The sequence below is a fragment of the Belonocnema kinseyi genome, chromosome 10 (genome assembly GCF_010883055.1).
Source record: "Belonocnema kinseyi isolate 2016_QV_RU_SX_M_011 chromosome 10, B_treatae_v1, whole genome shotgun sequence".
Taxonomy (NCBI): Eukaryota; Metazoa; Arthropoda; class Insecta; order Hymenoptera; family Cynipidae; genus Belonocnema; species Belonocnema kinseyi.
Window position 1 is genome coordinate 80,432,012 of NC_046666.1, and position 17,022 is coordinate 80,449,033.

Here is a 17,022-nt window from a genome sequence, read left to right on the forward strand (position 1 = left end):
GACACGACTGCCTTCCACGCGACTAATCGATAGCGTTTCCCCCTATTCGTATAAGGTGGACTTTTCATATCTACGTCTGCGTTATATAAATTTCAGGAAAGCGGCTAACTTTATTCTTCCTAGGAATCAATGATTATTTCGAGAAAATAAAAATCTCTTTATTTGCAAATTTCAATTCTAACAAAAATCTCATCAGTGCCATCAGTGTCATCAACCTGACACGAATCTTGATTTTTCTTCGTTTATTAATATTTAGATTTCGAAAGGATAACAAATGGAATTTAATAGAAGTCCTGAAAAAAAAATTAATTTCCTTAAGAACAATATGTTTCCAACTATATTATTCTTCACTCTCATTGGAAATCTTTATGAATTAATATCAATTTTTACTCACAATACTTGGGAGGAGAATTCAATTAACCATTGTTCAGAAATTTCAAAACATTTGAAGTATTTGAACCCGTAATTAATTTTGAAAAAGTCTTGTAAAAACCTAATGCTTTAAATTATATTTGAAATTGGTGTTTCGAATGTTCCATATAAACAAATATTTCTTTAGCATTTTAAACATTATACTTTCTGAATAAATAAGACAAAATAAATAAATATAACAAATAAAAAACAAATTATTTATTTGAGTAGGTAATAGAATAGAATTGATCTATGACACACAGAATTGTTTAAGGACATTTACCAGAGTGTCACGTGAAATGTTTCGAAATATATAATGGCACGTCTGTCTTTCCCACTCGAGTTTTAATTTTGTTTGAATAATGCAATTTTATCTTTTTTGAATTTTTAAGTATAAATGGGAAAAGGGGTTAGGAGCCCAGCTAAAACAGAATAAATACAATTGCATTATTCAAAAAAATTAAAAAACTCAAATGGGCTGGACAGACGTGGCTTTAGATATTTTAAATCATTTTTTATTCATTTATTTATATTAACTTTATATTCGCATGAGGGCCCTCGTACTATATAGAATGTATAAAGGATGCTTATTATAGGTTCCCTTCACTCTCCAACATATAGGTTATTTTTATAAAAATATCATTTGGTACTTTCCAAAAATATTTTTATCAATTATATTTCTTATAATATGTATTGAAAGTAATAACGACTAGTTTTTAAATGTTTGAATTTTAATTAGAATTTTAAAAAAAAAAAAAATTTATAAAATTTGAATTTGAGAAAATTAATTGTGGAGTCTTATATATTAAACATAATCCCAAACATTTATTTTTTCAAAAATTAAAAAAATGGGTGGTTTAAATTTACCTAGTTTTCATGCAATGTAAGTTCAGTATCTTCCCAATAGATAGCGCCACCATTCAGTATTTATAAACATTCTTTTTGAATACTTTAGAACTTTCTGCTGGTAAAAGTATATATTTAAAGCAATTGCGAAAAGTTAAAGTAGAATTAAAAAATTAGAAATAGATCAATTCTAAATTTAACATTTTTAAATTCTGCGTTTTATATTTTTCTGTGCTTTAAGCTTCTCATGACTTTTTTCTAGTGTGTTCTTATGACTGAAAATTCGATTTCTACACGTGGATTAACATATTGACTTAGACGTAATAATTTTTTAATCCACGTGGATTTTAGGGTTGCTACCTAGGACGGTTTTGGCCGGTTTGACCGGGTTAAACGTTTGCGGACGTTTACCGGCGGAAATACGTAAAAGTCAGCCAAATTTTAGAGATTTTTATGTATTATAAAAATGTTTACACATATTAAAAATGGTTATTTCGCAAATTGAAGTGAGCTAGTTTTCACTTAGAACTGTGCAAAAAAGGACATGGTGGAATACAATTCTATCTTCTATTTAACGTAACTATTTTAATTAATAATTGCAACAGCTTAGATAATAAATTTCAGGGAAAAATTTAGTTAAGATTAAATTGTAATACTTACTGCGCTTGAAAGTAATAATAATTCAAAAATTTTTAAAATTGGACATGGCGTAATATGACTCTGGGACGATATGTAAATACACATGAAATTTTTAATGTAAAAATACACGAAAAATTATACTTGGGTTCACACGTGGATTTTTAGCGGCTTTAAAAGTGATATATTGAACATTGATATATATATATATATATATATATATATCATTATTCTAAAATACACGTGTATTCAAGTGTAATTTGTCATTTGTAAATCCGTAGATTTTTAAAAATTAACTCGTATAATCCACATGTTAATGTAAATACAGTTGTAAAGGCACGTACACTTTCTTAGTAGGGCTCTGAGTGAACTCTGTTCAAAACATTTATAAAAACTAGCCAATTAATAGAATTTTACAAATGTTCATTTGTTCCATTGGTGTATAAACTTACTATATTCATTATAAAATACAACCAATTTTTCTATTTATAATGATGAATACGTTCTTTCCTTCCAAATAATAATGTTCAATTCAGTGAAATTTAGGAAATAATTTGGTTGACAAGAAATTTGCATTTATTTTTTATTAGAATTGTGATACTCTCAAGTTCCATTCCATATTTAGGAATTTTCGAATAAAAACTTAACCCTATAATGGAGAAAAAATTTAATAGAGACCTATTTACTACAATTTTTGCTATTATAATTCGGACATTATGACCAAACTTCACATTACTTTTGCAATTTAAAAAATTTTAATTTAACAAAATTACAATTTTCCCATATTGTTCAACATTTTACTGCCACTTATTGTTATTGCTTTTATTATTTTTAAGAAAAGCCAAAAATGTTAAAATAAACAATGGTAACAAATTTAATGTTAGCAAATAGCTTTAATTATAGATGAAGTATTAAAAAAAAGCTAAGTTAAAAACTTGTATTTTTCTTTTATTGTATATTTCTTTACTTAAATATTATGAAAATGTTTCAATTCAATTCCTAATGTTATCTACCAAAAATAACCAGGCGCGTTACGTAATACATGAAAGCTCCCGAAGTGTTTTATTTTCTTAAATTTCAGTAAGAGTAGCCAAATTAAAATTTTAAAAACTATAGAAGCAGTAAGGAAAAAATATGTGCAATGTGTAATGTAAAGTAATGGTCATGGAACGTAATTTAATTAAATTAAATGTAATGCGATGGAATGTAATGGCAATTTAATGTAGTTTAAATTAATATAATATTATATTACCTCAACTTACATCATCATCTCATATTATAATGAGATGAAATATAAAGGTATAATCATTTAATGCACTGTTTTGTAATGATAATGTAATGTAATAGTAATGCAAGGTGATAGTAATGTAGTGTATAATATACTCAAATGGTAAAAATCAGTGCTTGATCAGTTACGCGTTACACGTAACGTTATACATTTTTTAATCACGGTAACGGTAACGCGCTACTTATATTAAAATGTAATGGTAACGCTAACGTATTATAATTTTCGGCTAACTGTTTAAAACTATAGAAGATTGATTTTCCCCAAAAAAATCACACTTATAATTTTTATCAATATCTTTTTAGTTTGGCCTTCCCTAAAATAATGCCTTTTGCTCTTTTGTTTTATCTTGCATCGTTCACAACAAGGATTTAAAAATTATATTTTCAGACAAAAAAATTCTCGCTTTTCTTAGACAGAAACTTTTTAAAAATATTGCAAAAAATAAAATCTTCGCATCAGTTTTAAAAATTCGAAGAAAAAACATACAGAAGATTTTCTGCAAAATCCGCCATTTCTTATTTTTTGTAATATTTAAAAAAATCTGAATGTGGTTAAATAACATATTATTTTTTTTAAATTCGTGATTTAAAAAAAAATGAATTTCAATATTCAAATTTTCGTTACTTTGAGGTAATTTTTTTCTCAAATCGGAAATATGAGTATCGCCTAATTTCATCTTACAAAAACATCATATTTCATCACTGAGGGATTCTGCTACTTTAACCCATAACTGCCATACTGGGGTCAGATTGACCACAGTCTACTTCACCTGTAATTCAAAGTTCCTAAATTTGGAAAACTAGTATTATTAGCAAAATTTTGCCGATTTCCATTTTCGTTTAAATAAACTGAATCACTTATGAAAGTAGCCTTTGAACAACCTCCCAACAAATATTCAAGTGAAAATATTCATTAACTTTTTTGTAATAAAAATTTTTCTCGCGGGGGTCGCTCTGAGCCCAGTGTGTCAGTTATGTGATTCCAGGGAAGTGTTGGCAGCTAATGGTTAAGTTCGGACCCAGAATTATTATTCGGCATAGCAGGATCCATTCTTATTGTTAAAATACTCTATAAATTGAACAAAATTCTTCAAAAGTTCGGAATTTCATCAAAACAGGAAGCAACTATGTATTATTTTAATTTGAAATAAATTGAATTAGAAACCGGTATTTTTTTAAACACTGCCATTAGTCCTTGCTGCCCTCTATATAAAGAACCAGAACTGACCAGAACTATCGGCACCTAATATACACTTTGGCCGCAGTCACGCAGTTATGTACACATATTTTTGTAAAATTACTCTTGCCTATTCAACAATCCCATGAGTTCTACAAAAGAAGATTCAAATGTGGGAGCAAAAATTGAGAAAAAACATAAAAATGGAGAAAAAAAGGCAGATTTGGGAGCCGGCTTCTGTTACAGAATGGCGGTGACACTTCTCGGTAAGCTTCATTAAACCGCACTTTTTCATCCCCATGACAATTACATAATTCTACAAGTGTATTCATATAAACTATTATTTTTGTATTAAATATGAAATATTCGTTTCTATAATTATAGGGCTTGGCTTTGGATTCCTACATGGCTGGCATGTGTCAACGCTTTTTGAAAATGACAGACACTTCTCTCATCTTTCAGATATTGAAAGGGAAATGTCATTTAGAACTGAAATGGTAAATAATTAAAAAAAATTAGTCAACTCTTGAGGTATGAAGTTTATATATTATGTTTCTTAAGTGTAAAAGCGGTTGCTTTATGAGAAAAATATTTCACCTTGTTGACATAACCTTAAAGTAATGAACGTCACTCCAAAACCATAACTTTGTCCTTTTTCAAAATTTTGTGCTTGCTTTAAAAATTTTTTATGTCGTGTATTTTTAAAAATAAATTTTAAGAAAATTTACCTATTCATGAATAGTATTTTGCTATATTACTATAATTGCTCTGACTAAACATTAAATTTTATGGGTTTTCTTTGATTTTTTTTCTAATAAATGGTTTTAAGATTTTCTTTCAAATTTTATTCATAAAAAAAACGTTGTCAAGTCGTTCAGAAAAATAAGCCAAGCTTGTGAAAGATATTGAATATAGTCTTTCCGAATTTCGGGACGACGAGACACTTCGTTATAAAATCAGAAAAATGATTTATTCCATAGCTGCAATACAAATAATTTATAATTATCATTATATATATATATATATATATATTTATATATATAAAACAGAAAAATTATTATTCAATAGTCATAAAAATAATTTATGTTCATCATTTTCAGGCAATATACCAGATTTTGTTTAAACTTTTCTTTATAAAAACAGAACAATGATTTAACCCATATTCCTTCCAAACATAATTTATAAATTAAAATCATCATTTTTCAAGGAATATACTAGTTTTCGTTTCGAATTACATCTATTAAAATAGAAAAAATATTATTCCACAGTTGTACTAAAAATAATGTATAATTATCATTTTTCAGGGAATGTACTATTCCTACTATAAAACCCTTGCAGAGGCAGATAATCTCAACATTGGTTTCGAAAGAATCGAATCTGATAACATTTCTGAATATCCAAATGTCATTGATGCCACCCATAAATACAGCATTTTACCTGAGGTTACAAATAAGATTAAATTTAATTAATTATTTATTTATTGAAAATAAACACTATTATATTTTTCATAATATTATATATTAACTATTCTAGTAACGAATTATATCTTGCAGACCATAGCAGGATCCCTTTATCATATTGGAAAAAGCAGCGGTCTTTTATCAAGACCTCAATGCTGGCAGGTATTTTTAAGATTTGAATTCAACGATTTCTTAATTTAATGAATTATTAACAATACCTAGACATTTGTATTAATTGGAATTATAATTGGTTTTTATTAGATTCGGCTGTATCTAGTAATTCAGGTTAATACATTTTATAACGAATTTTGTATTTTATAAACAAATATCTATTACTTACTTTAACGGCATTTTCCCGCAACAGTTTACGTCCACTCGAATTGAGATATCGAGTTGAAATTTTTGAAAATTAAACGAAAAACACTGCGGAACGTTTGTGTTGTCCTACATTTTTTGAAATACAAATAAAATTATTCTTTTGAAAAGTTGCTAACAAAATTCGATAAGGTAGGAATCGGTTATGTATTACACGACCTTAAAAGAATAATGAAATAAAAAAATAATTACAGATTGAAAGAGGAAACGATCTTCCACCTGTAATGAGTTGCGAAGGGTTGGGGGTACCTATTTATTTTTACCTGGAAATTGTTTGGTACCATGCAACCTTGACTGGCACAATTATTTTTCTCTATGCTACATATTTGAGCGATTCAATTTATGGAGGATTACTTGCAATATTTTCCTTTTTTTATAACCACAATGAGTGCACGAGAGTCCAATGGACTCCAGCTTTAAGGGAAAGTTTTGCCTATCCGGCCTTACTTTACCAAATGTACAGAGTTACAGAATTTATAAGAGGACATCGAGAAATCAAGTCGAAATTGACCAAATTGTACACATACACGGTCAGTATTATTCACTATTCATACATTTTTGTCGGACCTTAGTAATGGTAAAATAATTAATTATATGTGGGCGTACGCACGAAAAGGGCTTTCTTTGCCGATATGAAGTTACGTATAAGATTATAGAGTCAGAAAAATTCTCTGAATTTTAAGCCCAAAGTTGAAAAATGAGTTGTCGCCTTTTTCAAGTTAAATCTTCTAAAAAACGCTTTTCGATAAAAACGAATGCAAATTTCTTAAGCGCCATGGCTGCCACACTTTCAGTAATTTTTTTCGATTCAGTGTTTAGTCACTTTTTAAATAAAAATACACTAAAATCACTTTTTTGAAATAAAAGGATCCTTATTGTAGATTTTTTTTCTAAAACAAAAAAAAATTTAATTAATCTACGTATGAAATCTGTAATAATCTATGCTATTCAATATCACACTTCATGCTCTTTCCTCTATTCGTCTCTTTTCTCTTTTTTAAAAAATAATTCCCCCTATTTTCAAGAAACTTTCCCTTTTTATTGTTTTTGTTTAATTATTTTATTTTTATTTTATTAAAGGCGAACTGAATTATTAGAACGGAATAATTAAAGTTCCTTGTTGAAAATTCAACTGTTTCGAAACAAGTTGTCTTTTTGGATTTAAAGTTAAACTGTTTGTTTGAAAATACAATTATATCTGGTTACAGTTTAATCTTTTGTTTAAAATTCCGACGTTTCGATTGAAAATTAAACAATTTGGCTTAAAATGCAATTAAAAACTTGTCTGAAAACTGTTTCGTTAGAAATTATTTTTTCCCTGCAAAATTCACCTATTTGGTTCATAATTCATTTTTCTGGCTGAAAGGGATTAAAAGTCAATTTTTTCTAAAACATTCGTATTTTTAGCTTTAAAACTCCATTTTTTAAATTCATCTCTTTTTAAAATTTATCTCTTTTGGTAGAAAATTCATCTATTTAGGTTTAAAATGCAACGATTTGTTAAAAATTCTGCTGTTTTGGCTAAGAGTTACCTTTTTTGTTAAACATTATTCTTTTCGAGATTAAAAGCTAAATTTGTTTGAAAACATTCAACCTTCAACTTCAAAGCTCAACTCTTTTGATAAAAATGTATCTCTTTTGGTTGAAAATTAAACTCTTTATTTGAAAATTTTGCTTTCTTGCTCAAAAATTAACTTTTTTTGAACATTCATTTTCTCACATTCTCATCATTTGTGACTGAGAAATATTAGAATCGTCCGAAATTTCACACCTCACTTTGTCAGCGTATCTCCACGTTTTGAGACCTCCTGAAGCCGAAAACCAGTAACCATCTTTTGATAGGACTCGTCTTTTGATTTTTTGCATCGAAAATACAATGAAAAGAATCGAAAATTCACATTTTTAGTCAATCGACGTGAGGGTTGGGAAAACGTTTTTGGAGGAATTTCAGCTTTTCAAAATTCCAAAAAATCTCTTTGAAATCTCTTTGCAAAAATCGAAAATTTCAATATCACACCAAAAGACGCGAGTAACGTAAAAAACAGAAAAGATTTGTAGGATTTTTTCTTTTATCCACCAAAAATGCTTAAAAAATTTTATATTTTTAGCATAACAACGCGAGATAGGCAAGAAAGTCTTAAGAAAGTATTGTAGTTTTTATTGAATTGTATTTCAGAAAATAAATGTGCATTTAATATAGAAAATCGATCGGAAATCGCGCGTGTCTACATATTCAAATCTTTGATAAATTTAATCTTTAACTATACTTAATGACGTGGAAATTTTCGAAGATGAGTTTCATACAAAAACTTGATTCTAAAAGAAATTTCTAAAAGATATTTGGTTAAAAATGCAATTGGTTGGTTGACAATTAATAATCTATTTTGGTTGAGATTTAAACTATTTTGTAAAAAATTTAATTGTTAACTGAAAATTTAATTATTCCATTTTTTATTAAAAATTTATCTTTTATTTAGTAGAAACTTAAACTTTTTGTTTGAAAATTAATATATTTTGTTAAAAATTCTTCTTATCACATTGAAAATTCATCTCTTGTTGTAGAAATTCCATTCCTTTGTTTAAAAATGCAACTGTTTGGTTGAAAATTACTAATCAGTTTTGGCTTAAAATTGAACAATTTTCTTTAATATTCGTATTTTTTTATTAAAATAGTAAATATTTTTTATTTCTCGGCGAGAATTCAGATTTTTTGGTTGAAAATTCAACTGCTGGGTTGAACGGGAAACTATTTGGTTAAAAAATCATTTTTTGGTTGAAGACGCATCATTTTAGTAAAAAAATTAATCTCTGTCTGAAAATTTAACGATTTTAATAGAAATATTTCTTTTTGTTATTAATGGTTTTAACTGAAAATTTAACTACACTAAAAATCCTATTTAAGTGCGATTTTGAGCATGGTCCTCAATGGCCCTCCTATTTGTCACGCTTGACTACGAGTGGCACCAATTCACGGACCGACATAGTTGAATGGGATCCCCAGTGTATTCTAATTTTGATTAAGAATTAACATTTTACAGCAGAAAATTGAACTATTTGGTTGAGAATTCATATATTTTATTGAAAATTCGTTTTTTTTCAATTATCTTCTTGGTTGAAAATTAATCTTTTTGGTTAATAACTCATCCATTTTTCTGAAAGGGCAATATTTTTACTAATTGGTTAGGAATTTAAAGCGTTTAATATTAATTTCAATGTGGTAAGAATTCATTCTCCTATTATTCGCCTCATTTTCTAAAAATTACCCTATTTTCCTGATTGCATAATTAGTTTTTATTACATACTTTAAATCATTTAAATCGATAATTTTCTGTTTTTTATAGTTCTCATTATAAAGTATCATAATACAGTCGACGCTACTTACCTTGCCGCTTCCCCTAGCCCTAGGTCGAGCTCTTCCCCCACCACGACCGCGACGGCTCGGCATCCAAGAATTATTTCGCTCGCTATTTACGTTGCCGTCAATGGTTTAAGACTTTTAGGGCAATTTTAAAGTGCAAAAAGTTATCGTATGCTTTGTTAATGAGGCTTATAAAAGAATTTCGAAATCATATAATACTTATGTCTATTGATAATATCCTTGTCAAATGAGATAACCTCAAGTATGGCAAATTTTATCAAAGGTATATCAATAATTCGTCAATGTTAACCTACTTTTTCCGTTTATTCTGCGAGAGAACGATGTACTCACAATTTTTCTGGAACCAAATGTGTGATAAATACTTCTACAATATGTATTCTGAAAATCGAACTTTCACTGTTTGTAAACACAGATACGCGCGTGGCAACTTACGTAGCGATCAAAACAATTCACATCAAACACCACGCATCAAGATTAGACTCGAGAGTGAGGGGACATCGTTTCAGGGAAAATTACTCCCCAACGGTCCCATGCACGGCAAGGTAAATAGCGTCGACTGTATAAATACGGCAGTCAAGTGTCGAAGGTTTATTTATGTTGTAAGAAAATGAATTGCAATTCGTCTGAGCATTACTTGTAAAAATTATTCTAGCGATTGTGATCTGTATTTTACCCGCGAGTTCAGAAAAAGAATTTCATCCAGTCTTCTATATACATTCCGATCAAATAAATTTGTAATTAAACACTAGTCCATATTTTACTGTTTCTTCGGGCGTGAAATATTCTCATAAACTAGAACTGGCCATTAGGAACCTTTTCATGCGGACGCACATATATAAAAAAATTATAAAAACAAAAAGTTATGAACAAAATAAATTGGTACCTCCATGTTAGAGGAACCTCTCTGAGAATTTTCGTATAAAACCGAAGGGGAACTCACTCGTAAAAACCCTGCACGGAGTAATTCCTCTATTAAGCATTATTACGCATTATTGCGCGTGAAGTGTCCGGAGTTATAAAATAGTAAATTCCCCCTGATATAAAGCCACCACACATGTTGATTAATGAATGGTCTCTGGTTTGGTATATTATTTATTGTTCCACAGGGAATCCTACTTAAATAACTCCCATTTAAGTCGTTCCTAGAATTAATTAAGTTTTTCAGTCATGCTTGACAAACAGCAAAGTTCTTCTGAATTCCCTGAATTATCTGAATGAATTCCTTGAATTCTTCTAAATTCTCTAAATTCCTTGTATTATTTTAAATCCCTTGAATATGTCGAATTCTTTGAATTTATGAAATTCTTCTGAATCCCTTGAATTTCTTAATTCCTTTCAATTCGTTGAAACTCCCTTAATTCTTCGCATAATTTTGAAGTTCTTGGAATTCCTTAACTTAGTAGAAATCTTGGAATTCGGGAAATCCCAAGGACTTCACTATAATATAAGAAACGTAGATAATTCAGAAGTATACAAGGAATTTAAAAAAATGCAGAGAATTGATTGAAATCAGCGAGAATGCATAGACTTCAGAGTATTTTTTCAATTAAGAAGAATTCAGGGAACCCGGATAGTTACGAGAAACTCGAGTGAACTAGAATTAATTCTAAAGAATCTCCTAAGCTCAAGATTATTTAATTATTAAACCTATCTTCTTTTGGATTCGGCATTTATCGTCAAGACTAACGACCGAATGGTCGTTTTAGACATACGCTCCAAAAGAGGTTCTTTTAACATAGAGTTTGTATAAGTCGACATAAAATAAAACTATTTTTTTACAGGACATCATTATGGCTATGATATACAGTTTCCAAACATGGCAATTTTCCCAGTTCATTTTCTTCACCCAAATTGTAGCTTTGCTATTTCTGAAATGGATCAAAATAATCCCTCGGGATTTGTGTCGAAAAATGTTTATAATTCATGTACTCTCAGCTTTAATTATAATTATGGATTCAGAAAACACTCTTCTATCTCAATCCTTGTACTGGTGCCTTCTCTTCAACCATGTGTACTGCGAATTTATCAGTGAAAAACTGTCTCACTTCTTCAGTTCATCGAGCACTGTCTGGATAGAAATTATTTCCACGTTAGTTTCCACAATCATGACAAAGTCATATATCATGAAGTCAGAAGACGATAATCATATTTTCGATCTACTCAAATCAAAGATCACAAATTACAAAAATTTCCACACGATGTTGTACACCTGTTCTGTTGAATTTGATTTCCTGCAGTACGAGACTTACAAAACGATAATAATGACTGCACTTTTGCCTACTGTTATCCTTGCTGGGGTGATCACAATTTATTACTGGTACAGAAATTTTAAGAAAGAAGGTTATCCTGATTGCATTGAACCTGAAGTGGCTTACAATGCTTTGCAATGTGGAGCTTTTATTGTAATGGCATTTTTTATCATGAGACTGAAGCTTTTTATGACACCACATTTGTGCATAATTGGTGCATTGGTTGCCGGGAAAAGATATCTTGGCAAATTTGGAATTAAAGGTGAAGCTTCCAGAGGAGCCTTGGTTGTTCTAATTTTAGCTTTGATGACCTACAATGGAATCCAAAGACTTCAGGAAGAAAGAAGTCATGTTGGTGTGTATATGTGCAAAATCCATGATAATTTATAATAAAAATAGGAGGAACTGTGCAAGAGTAAGCCACTTTATAGAGTAGGCCATTTGAAGTTAATACATTATGTACAAAACAATATCTTCAAGCTTTTGAATACAATATCCAGTACAACATTCTGTAAAAATCAAGTCATCTATCTATTTATTATTATTTCCTTAAAATCTTTCCAGAATTGAGATAATTCGCCTCGTGTTAATTTTTGACAAATTTTGGATTCCGGTTTTAATATATTTTATAAGTGAACTTGGTTCAAAACATTTTTTTTAAATAAAACTACATTTAACATTGAAAGTTAAATATATTTTACAACAATCGTTCCGATATTTTTGAAACTTTTTGAGCTTCAAGAATAAAAAGTTTCCAATTAAAAATTCCCTAAAAAAATAGATGTTTTGGAAAGCAAATTTTATTGTTGAAAACTTATATGATTTGTAAATGTTTATCCATCTCTACCTCTTTTCGGAAGAAAATTTAACAAATGAATATAGTTATGATTTTTCGCTTTTAGCTCAATACAGTAACATTGAACAGGAAGAATTATTTGAATGGATAAAAGCAAAAACCCCAAAATCTGCAGTATTTGCTGGAAAAATGTCCCTGATGGCAAACCTGATGCTATCCACAGGCAGGCCAATTGTGAATAATCCTTATTACGAAAGTAAAGAAATGCGGTAAGCAACTTTTAAAGTATCTTTGCTTTTTCAAATTCATTTTTAAAAAATGTTTCCTCAAACCAAATTAATTTTTGTAATTTTTAGAGGTCGAACGATAAAAGTCTACGAGATATTTAGCAGAAAGGAACCATCAGTCGTTTATGAAACTTTGAGAAATCTTCATGTTGATTATATAGTTTTGGACGAAAGTTTATGTTTTGGTTTTGGGAATGTGTAAGTTAAAAATTCATTTATTTTTATTCTTATTTAATTTAACAGACTTAGTTGAAATGCATTTTCACAATAAAACGCAGTAACCTATGGTAAAGTAAAACGGGACAAAAATTTTATAAAAAGTACAGTTTTTAATAGAAGTCAGACAATTTTACGAAATTGTAAATTAATTACCAATTTTTATCAAAAATGATAAATTTCGCATTGTTGTACTAAATGGGGTCGCAGATTTTGTTCTGCGTTAGTTTAAAAATTGTATTTTTACATTCTCATCAGAGAAGGTATTAGATTTCTGTAAAATTTGACCCCCCCCCCCAGTTTTTGTAAAATGTCCACGTTTTGAGACCCCCTGAATCCGAAAAACAGGTTTTTACGAATGTGTCTGTCTGTCTGTGAACACGATTACTTTTGAAAAAAGTAATCTATTAGATTGCCCTTTGGTACACTCGTTTAGTGTCCTAAACTAAAGGTCATGTTCGTTAGCAAGCCATTTTGGATGAGAATTTAAAAAGTGGGCACTTTTTAAATGTTTTTGAGACCACTTTTTCAAAAATTCAAAAATTCTCTTTATGGTTATACATAGTATTCAAAAAATGTAACAATTTATCCTAATGACTTTTTTCGAAAAAAAACAAACTAAAATGAACAATTTAGGCCAAACAAGGCATGATAAGAAAAAAATTCTGGAAAAGAAAAACATTGCTTTTTGAAAGCCCTACAAGATTATGACAACAACTTTTTCAATTTGGTCAAAAAGTTGAAGATTCCAAATTTGATCATACAAAAAAATTTTGAAACCACATTTTTTCAAGATTTAAAAATTCTATGTACGGTTGTTCATAGTACTCAGAAACTCAAACAATTTATCCCTTATTTTTTTCTATAAAAAGAAAATTGTCAGAGTTAGAGCATTTTCAAAATCCAAAAAAACAAATTGAAATGAACATTTTAAGTCAAACAACGCATGATATAAAAAAAATCCAGGAGAAGAAAAACTTTGCTTTTTGAAAGCCCTACAGGACTACGATAACAATTTTTTTTTAATTTGGTCGAAATTTGAACATTCCAAATTTGATTGTACCAAAAATAATGAAAAATTCCATTTTTTGGTCAAACTATGCAAGTTACGAAAAAAGTGAAAAAGCTCAAATTGCGCACCCTGGAAAGAACTACAAATTGATTATGAATGAATTTTCGATATAAGCTACGAAAAAAATGAGACAAAAATTTTTCATCCAAAAAAGAGCTATAATTTTTGATAGGGCAGTTAGTTTTTTCTTTAGACGTAAAAAATAACATTTTAAATAAAAATATTAAATTTGTTTTCAAAAAACGACACGAGGTATGAACTTAAATTACCAGACAACAGTTGTTCGTTATTTTGTAATTTTGTAATAAGTAATCCCTGGCAGAGTTACATAAAAAATGTATCATAATTGATATAAAAGTGTTGTGTATAATGTAGAAAAGTTGACATGTTGGACAAAATCGAGTGCGAAGCACGAGATACGTGATGAGAATGTGTTCGTTAAAGCCAAAAGAGCTTTAACAAAAGAGAGTTCAAAATCACAAAATTACAGTTGTCGCTCCGTTCACCTTTGATTTTAAAAGGTCTGTGCCCGAATGCGGAGGAAATGCAAAGACTAAGTGCGGAGTGCGATTGCCATCAGGCACGTGCCGTAGGTGCGCTCAAACTCTCCTTTAACGAAAGAGAATTAACAATTACAGCGCGTGACGCGAGGTAAATACATAATCGAGCGCAAAGCACGAGAACCAACAGTTACGCGTCCTAGGCGCGCTCAAACTTGCGAGCGAAGTGAGAAGCGCGCGATGACAATGTGCCCGCGTAGCGGGCAGATTTTTTCATATAGGTTTTGTAGAAGTTATAGAAATTTAAAAGTATTTATAGAAACTAGGAATTTTCTTTTAAAAATCCTTATGGATATGTATTTTCACAATAAAGTACATTGAAGTACGATTACGTGAAAATTGATATTTTCTGCATTTACGATTTTTTTTTTAAATACTGAGAAAAATTACCAGAAATTTCAATTTTCCTAGAATTCCAACGATTTTACAAAAGGCCCTGTTTCACAGTTTTTGCAGCAAATACAATTTTCCCATTATTTTACTTTATTGTATTTTCTTGTAAAAATACATGTTCACTAGAGAATGGATAAAAAAAATTAATCTGCCCTTTGGGGTCGTAGATTTCCCTGCCTTTTTTAGAGATAATTTACTTATTTATACGTGTTTGTAGTTTTCGATAATTGTCTACAAAATTTGAGTAGATTATTACAATTTTCCTAAAATGCAATCAATTATATTTATGCAGAACAATAATGTGAAAATTGTAATTTGTTATAGAACAAATAAAAAGTTTTTACGACTGCAAACATAATTGTACAAATAATTACACATTTTTACAAGAAAATGTTTACAACAAAATTAACGGGCCAAAAAGTTCTTTGTTACATCTAAATAAAATTTTAGGTGTTGAATTGAGTCTATTACATTTTATTGCAAAAAATACATGTTCAGTTAGGAATTTGAAGAAATTAAACTATTATATGAAATAAATGATAGAAGCATTAAAAAATTATTTAAGAACAATCCTATATGAATATTGTAGGTATCAGAAAAATTGCATATGAATCCTGGAAATTTGAGAAATTACAGAAACCTCTTCAATTTCCAGAAAACCTGGATGCAGAATGGTCGACTTAATGGATTTAGTCGACAGTGGAAAGGACAAAAAATCCGGAAAACCGCCAGTTTGTCCCATCCTTTTTCGGGGTTACAACCATCTCTTCAGAAGAGTTTTTTCGAATCGGGGTTACGTTGTTCTAAGTCTAGAATATTCTAAGTACGTCGAGATAAGACCGCAAAAAACGATTGCTTATCAGTCCTAACGAATATCGTGCCTATTTTCTACCTTTAGAAGTTTAGTCAAGAATCCAACGTTATGCATTTATAACTTATTTTTTCATAATATTCCATTAGCTGATTTATACAGAGTGCAGAACTGATTACCTATTAGCATTATTGAACCATCGATCAATCATCGAATAATTTTTCTACTTTTTATTTTTAAGTATATTACGTGAGAATTGAATGCTAGAATGGCATAAAAAATGGATCAGTTGCTATGCATTTTCGAATATGATATAGATGTGGTTTAAATTTTAGCATTGTCTTTAAACAGCTTTTCCTGGGTTGGAAAAATTATGTTTTATCCACGTAGTAGTATAAAGGAGACCCCACTCCCGGAAAACTTGGACGCGTGAAATCGGATTTAACTAGTTTGCATCGCCCGTAACGCCTCTTGCGGAAAAATGCGAAACCGAGAACATTTTCAAAATTCCCTGATTTACCTTGACTAATTTTTTATTTCAAATCATTAATATTCAATTACCAGCATTTTAATCTTGTAATATTTTTGACATAGAATATTACATAAACGGAATAAAACAGTAATTCAGAATGTAATTTATAAATTAAAGTTTATCTGAATCATTGAACCTTCAAGCCAGAAGACACATTTTCTCTATAAAAATGGAATTTTTAAGCGAAAAATATGACTTCAGCAAAAAATACCTTTTTTAAGTGTTACTTTTATCAAGAAAAGACTTTAATTCATTTGTGCATACGCAAATATAAATTTTAAACAAAAATAAACTTTCTGCGATATAGTTAAATTTCCAAGAACATGGTCGAATTTTTAACCAAAAAGTATGACTTTTTAACAAAATACTTTAATTTCCAATAAAACATTTCCATTTTTATCCAAGCAAGATTACATTTCTCTTAAAACAGATGGATTTTTAATTAAATAAAAAAAAAAAAAAATTTTAAAAAGTAGTTGAATTTTCATCCAGTATTTTTATTCAAGAAAGATGAAATTTCTCCTAAATCAGATGC

At 29.3% G+C, this 17,022-nt stretch overlaps 1 protein-coding gene across 1 annotated transcript; it reads left to right on the top strand.

Moving 5' to 3' along the window:
- The first annotated feature begins 4,418 nt into the window (after positions 1–4,418).
- On the top strand, positions 4,419–16,518 carry LOC117182237 (probable C-mannosyltransferase DPY19L1). The gene is made up of 9 exons (XM_033375330.1): positions 4,419–4,623; positions 4,742–4,854; positions 5,662–5,799; positions 5,911–5,979; positions 6,387–6,722; positions 11,353–12,175; positions 12,723–12,885; positions 12,973–13,101; positions 15,800–16,518. The coding sequence occupies exons 1-9, from the start codon at positions 4,503–4,505 to the stop codon at positions 16,011–16,013; spliced, it is 2,106 nt and encodes a 701-aa protein (XP_033231221.1). The 5' UTR covers positions 4,419–4,502; the 3' UTR covers positions 16,014–16,518.
- Positions 16,519–17,022: the final 504 nt, after the last annotated feature.

Excerpts from the sequence above, each read along its gene's own strand:
- LOC117182237 (XM_033375330.1), top strand. The coding sequence starts at position 4,503 with ATGAGTTCTACAAAAGAAGATTCAAATGTGGGAGCAAAAATTGAGAAA. Across the intron at positions 12,176-12,722 it reads GGAAGAAAGAAGTCATGTTG|CTCAATACAGTAACATTGAA; the intron begins GTGTGTATATGT and ends TTTCGCTTTTAG. Across the intron at positions 12,886-12,972 it reads TACGAAAGTAAAGAAATGCG|AGGTCGAACGATAAAAGTCT; the intron begins GTAAGCAACTTT and ends TGTAATTTTTAG.